At 58.5% G+C, this 5,844-nt stretch overlaps 1 protein-coding gene across 1 annotated transcript in view; it reads left to right on the top strand.

The window, feature by feature from the left end:
• The window catches only part of DYSF (dysferlin), a gene marked incomplete in the record, with an annotated part of 243,950 nt that overhangs the window by 98,911 nt on the left and 139,195 nt on the right, over window positions 1-5,844 (top strand). The window contains 1 exon segment of the mRNA XM_027772968.1: window positions 1,811-1,917. Coding sequence (XP_027628769.1) covers window positions 1,811-1,917 — 107 coding nt within the window.

The raw sequence follows: 5,844 nt of genomic DNA, 5'->3' as shown, positions 1-5,844 counted from the left end.
TGGACACAGGCAGCCTGAGCCTAGGTAGCCCAAGCAACCTGTGCCGCCCAGATGAACTGGACGTCTTTACTTATAGTACAAGGAGACATTACACATGTATGTTTCATGACACTTCATGGATTAGTTGCCAGGTTACAGACAATGAGAAGCAGTTAACAAATCTATAAGGGATTAGTCATACCCTGGGCAAGGTGTATCCCTTGGTGGTAATCCCATCTAGAGTAAATCTCATCTTCCTTTCTAATGCAGAGAACTAGCTGTTAGGTGTGGGGAAGGAGCTAAAGAACTTCTCCATAAGGAGTGCACCACCATACCCAGAGAAGTCTAAAGAACCTTTCAGATGCAGAGCAGGGATTGGATTTTACTATTTGGGGTCAAGATGTTTCTTGAAATCCATCAGATGTGCCCCTAGTAATTTCCACCCTTGCTCTGTCTGCCACCAAGGTTAAGGAAAGACAAGTTACAAAGATCTGCCAAACCCCAAAAGAGCATGGGGTATTTGCTCAGCGCATGTCCCCACACCTCAGACTCTCTCTCTTAAACGTGTCCCCACAGAGGGCGACTGGATTTGGGGAGAAGAAAGGGCAGTTAGAAGAGCAGGGTGCATGAGGTCAGGTGGTGACCCTCTCGGAGGTAAGGGCGGGCCTTCTGGGAAGTTACCTGCAGGTGCTGGGAGCCACAGGCTTGGCACATGGCCGGAGAGTGGAGGAGACTCCCAAGTGGGCAGGGAGGCGAGAAGGCTGGGTGGAAAGCCGATGGCTCTGGTGGTGGCCCCAGGAGTTTCCAGGGTGTCATGGGGTGGAGGGTCACCCACAAGGAGCAGAGCCTGTGACAAAGTGGCGGAGCAGGTGGGCCATGCTGTGGAACAAGTGAGAGCAGTGGGGAGGGGGCTTGAAAGGCTGGGTGTGGCTGTGGGTGAGGAGGTGAGCGCAGTGAGGTGGAAAGATTAAGGGAAGGGGAGCATGGGGGCTGGGAATGGTGGGGTCCAGGCCCAGGTCGGGGGCCATGGTGGCCACACTGTCCTTAGACAGGCAGCTCCAGGGGAGGGAGGGAACCAGCAAACACCTGGAGGGGGGTACTGTGGAGTCTATGCCGTGTCATCTTCTGTGTCAGTCCTTGTCTCACCACGAGACTCTGGACTCCAGGAGGGCAGGACCTCGTTTCCTTCCTAGAGCTGTCCCTGGCCTGGTGGCCCAGGGTAGAGTACACATCACGGTCAGGAAGGCCGCTGGGTGGGAGGGCTGCATGGGGACTGAGAAGGTCTTTGGCTTTGGCCTGGTGGGCTTCCAAGAGTGGGCTCTGTCTCTAGGCTCAGGATTGGGGCCCATGGACGGGGCTGAAAAAGAGCTGCCTGGGGAGACCAGAGGCAGCCCAGGGGCTGAGCAGGCCCTGGAAGTGTGTAGAAGGAGCTCCCTGTGATGGAGGTGGCTGGACTGGCCTAGCCGTATGGTGGAATCTAGGCAGGAGGGACAGTCCCAGGTGGGGAACGAGAGCAGGCTCAGAGGCCCACGTACCTACGGGGAGCCAGACTACTCTGAAGGCAGGAAGTGAGGGCAGCGGGCAGTGGGGTCCATGACTGCATCTGAACTCCTTGTGGCCACTTATGAGGCTGGAGCTCTAGGCTTGGAGATTGGGCGTGTGGTGTGGGGAGCCATGGAAGGTTCTTGAGCTAGGGCAGACCCTGGTTTCTTTGCTCTAACTGTTCACTGCTCTTTGGTCCAGGGAGTGGGCTGTGGTGACAGGGGGGTGGGCGCAGTGTATACCTTCCGCCCTGCATGCCACTCCTGACCCTCGCCTGCCTGCTGTACAGGAAGCTGGCCTGGAGCAGGTCCACCTGGCCCTGAAGGCACAGTGCTCGGCCGAGGACGTGGACTCCCTGGTGGCCCAGGTGATGGACGAGCTCATTGCTGACTGCAGGTATCTGTGCCCACAGTGCCCTTTCCCACTGCCCTGGGGGACCCCTTGTGTGGCAGTGAGTGGTGGCACGTCTCCCAAGCCTCGCTTGGCCAGCGGTCCAGCCCATGCTGAGTCCAGAGGTGGCAGAGCCAGCGCAGGGAGTTGAAAAGGTGACATTTAGAGCAGGCCGTAAATCTCCCTGCAGCAGCGGCAGCTGTGGGCTGGGGCTGCCGGCTCACCTGAATGGGGAGCATTGTGTCTCTGATCCCCGACCCCTACTTCCCTGATGGACTCTCCAGGAGAAGCTGGCTGGGGGGCCGTGACGATGGCCCTCCTTCTCCTAAGGCCATGTCCAGGACTGCGGCTTCTGTTTATCTTTCTGTCCACACGGCCGATTGTCAACTTTAGGGAAAGGGGGAGATGGCATCGGAGGGCAGGGGACTCCAGGGGCCCACCAGAGGGGTGCATCTGCATCTCTTCCACCACGTCAGGGCTTTGGGGTGCCACCGATGGGTCTCAAACCTTGGCATGAAGAAGAACTACAGCTCTCATCAACAAGGCCTGATCCGTAGGTAGCTTACTTATTACTAAGAAGTGTCAGGAGACGCAAGCATTTGTCCCTCCAGTTGGCCTGTGGCTTCAGGCAGCTTCACGTTTCCAGGCCTCAGTTTTCTTAGCTGGTAAATGGATTTAATGCTAGCTGGTTGCCCTTCTACTCTCTACAGGGGTAGTATGTGCGAAGGTGAGAATATTTACAAACGAGTTGATACCCCTTCCGCATCTTGTCACCCCTGCCCTCAGCCTGCTGTGAAGCCCTGTAGAGTGGACCTGAGAAATGTCTTCATGTTGAGAAATTGGTTCCCATGGCTGCCTGTTGTGGTGTCCCTCCCAGTCCTCTGTGCCCCAGTTAGGAAATGCATCCTCATCAAAATGGTACCCCAAAGAAGTAACCCCATCAACATCAGCTTTTCAGACAGGTCATTCACCCAGCCCCCAAACCCTCCTGAGCTTGGTGGGCTCAGAGCCAGGTGACCAGGGCACAGTGACAGGGACAAAACTTCAGCCCCTGAGGTGATAGATGAAAAACTAAGCAAGCGGGAACCAGCAGTTAGTGTAATGGCTATGTCGCTGGACTCCCATGTAGTCGCCCGTGGTTCGTATCCTGGACCCGGTGGCTTAAAACTCATGCCAGGCGCGTGTGCGTGCATGCCCGAGATCCCGAGAGGAGAATGGAGGAGAAGGGATTGCGGGGTGACCATCCCCCCTGGAGGGTGATTTCTCGCTTTCTGTCTCTATGTCTCTCTCTGTCTTTCTGGCGAGTGCACGCGCCCTATAGTGAAAACCTCTCAAAAAAAAAAAGAAAAAGAAAGCAAAAAACTAAGCAAGTGAAGTAGTGCTCTGGGGAGTTTGCGGCATGGGCAGCCGGAGCTCAGAGCAGGTGCCTCTAATTCCAGCAAGTCTAACTCAGGCAGGCACTGTGGACGAGGGGGCCAGATGAGGACTTGGAGGAGGATAGAATGCCTGCTGCCCCCCGGGGCTTGGCAAAGAGAAGCTGAGGCCGTGTCAGGACAGGCTTTGGGGGTCTGCTAAGGAGAGCCTGTGTGGGAGCGTGGAGGGGCGAGGTGAGCTCGTTCTGGCTACGGCATGAGTGGGCTGGGGTGGTGGGAGGAGGATGCCGGGGACCAGAGGAGGGGACTGGACACATAGCTAGACAGCTGCCCTGTGACAGAAGTGTAACTAAGGCAGAGACCCTGGAAGGGGTGGGGCGAGGGAAGCAGAAGTCAGTGTGGACTCCTCAGGTGTGTTGTGGCGATCGTAACCTTGTCATATGCGCTCTTTGTGCCAGGCGCTGTCCTAAGATTCTCGGGTCTGTTAACTAACCATAAAATCCATATGACGCAGAAAGCAGAACCATCCCCATTTTACAGATGAGGAAACTGAGGCACAGAAGGTTGCTTAGCTGGCCCAGATTCCCACACCAGTAAGTGGTAGAGCCCGCTTGCCGTACTTCTCCATTAAGGACAGACCACGATGGTGGGTTGGACGTGGGGGCCGCGGGAAGGTGCAAAGGTCCTTGGTTCTCGGATGGGGTCAGAGGAGGAGGGGCAGGTGTGGGAGATGAGTTCAGGGTGGGCAGCACCTGTGAGGCTAGCCCTGTGGTTTGGGGGTGGGAGGGCAGTGTGGGTAGACGGGTGCAAGGGGGTGTGGTCAACATGGAGGGGCTGCACCTGTGCAGGTCAGCTCACCAGGGACTCCCTGCCCGTGGGCACAGCCTTGGGTGTGGCGGGCAGGCCAGGCACTGACTTCTGCCCGTAGCGCTATGTGGACCTTGGTGGATCCGAGGTGCCTGGAACATCGGAGGAGTGGCCCGAGTCCTGAGCTGCCATCATGTCCTCTTCAGGCTCCGCTCCTGGTGGATTTGGCTAAAACGCACTTGTGCCAAAGCCTGGCTCCCTGGAGTCAGTCACTCTCCTGAAGAAAGGAGCCCTGGTTCCAGGTCAGGTGCTCAAGAGGAGAGCTGATTCCAGTCCTCTGGGATGCACATGCCTCTCAGGGGAGGAGTTCCAGGCATCGGGACCAGCTCCCTCAGGCCCTACCTCGACCTGGGCCTCGGCACCGCCCATTTCAAAACTGAGCATCGTCCCAGCTGGGTGGCAGGCCACACTGCCCACCGGCCCTCCAGCCAGACCTGCCTACAACACCATTGTCCGTGATTCCCGTCCTATCCCGGGCCCCTTTCCTGGCTTCCCTCCCCAAGAGCCTCTCCCCTCCCAGTGGCACCCGCTCTGTTCTCCCAGCCCAGCTCTCTCTCTGACCTCTCCCATGGGGCCAGCTCTCTGCTGGACGTCTCCACATGGATGTCCTGCCAGCACAGCCATGCAGTGTCTGTGCCTCCACATGCCTCGGACAGGTTTTACCACCTCCTCCCCCGTGTCGTCTCCTGGGTCCATCATCCCTGGAACCCACGCTGGAAACCTAAGCCGGCTCCCACTCCCCTCCCTCTCCCCACCCCTCCCAGCCTTCCTTCCTCCCTCTCTAGCCCCCTCCCTTTAACATGCGTGATCTTCCTGAAACTGTGCCATGCTCACCTCCACCTCAGCCCTGCAGCAGCTCCCACTGCATCCAGTCCCAGCTTTCCTCCCGGATGCCACCACCAGCCCATGGGTCCTCAGCTCTTCTGGACCTCTGAGCTGGCTTGCCCATCCCTCGCCGCCCACGAGTGCCCCCGCCTCTGTGCCCTTGCTCTGGGGCACACACTGCTCCGTCAACCAGAATGCCCTTCCTGCTCTTTCTGGGTTGACCAGCTCCCACAAGCCCTGCTGGGTGTATCCTGAGGACCACTTCTTTCAGGAAGGACTCCTGACTCTGAGGCTGTTCTGGACTATTTGACTCTCTTGTTCTGGGGCCTCCTTAAGGCAGGGCTGGGTCTCATCTCTAAGCCCAGACGTAGCAGAGCTGTTGCTCAGGAGGAGAGATACAGGAGCCAAGGTCAGGCCATCTTTCAGGCTGGACATTGCCTCCGGTGCCACCTTCCTGACACAGGCACCCACTGGGTCCCACTCTGTCAGCCTGAGCTGAGCCCTGCCCTCTGCCCACCCAGGGAGTCCCAGGGTTGGCAGGAGTGGGGGCAGCACATCAGCCGGCTCTGCCTGGGCTATCCTCCTCTTCCTACGTGGCCTGGGCTTTCCCGGGCTGGAGAGGGCAGAGACACCTTGGTGGTGGTGCTCCTCATCCCGCGTCTACGGGTATCTTGGCTGGGCCAGTGGCCTCCATGGAAACCTCCCTCTGGTGGTCTGTATTGCAGTCTTTCCCCTTCAGACCCTGGCTGGGCGCATAAATCACCCTGGTTGGCTTGGCTCCCCCCTAGCCCTCTCAGCCCCGCCTGTCCCGGCCTGGTTCCCAGGCAGGCCCCCCTTTACCCGCCGGGCCAGGCCCCGGGGCCACCCC

The sequence above is a fragment of the Tupaia chinensis genome, unplaced genomic scaffold, assembly GCF_000334495.1.
Source record: "Tupaia chinensis unplaced genomic scaffold, TupChi_1.0 Scaffold000316_1, whole genome shotgun sequence".
Taxonomy (NCBI): Eukaryota; Metazoa; Chordata; class Mammalia; order Scandentia; family Tupaiidae; genus Tupaia; species Tupaia belangeri.
This window is presented reverse-complemented; position numbering and strand designations above follow the sequence as displayed.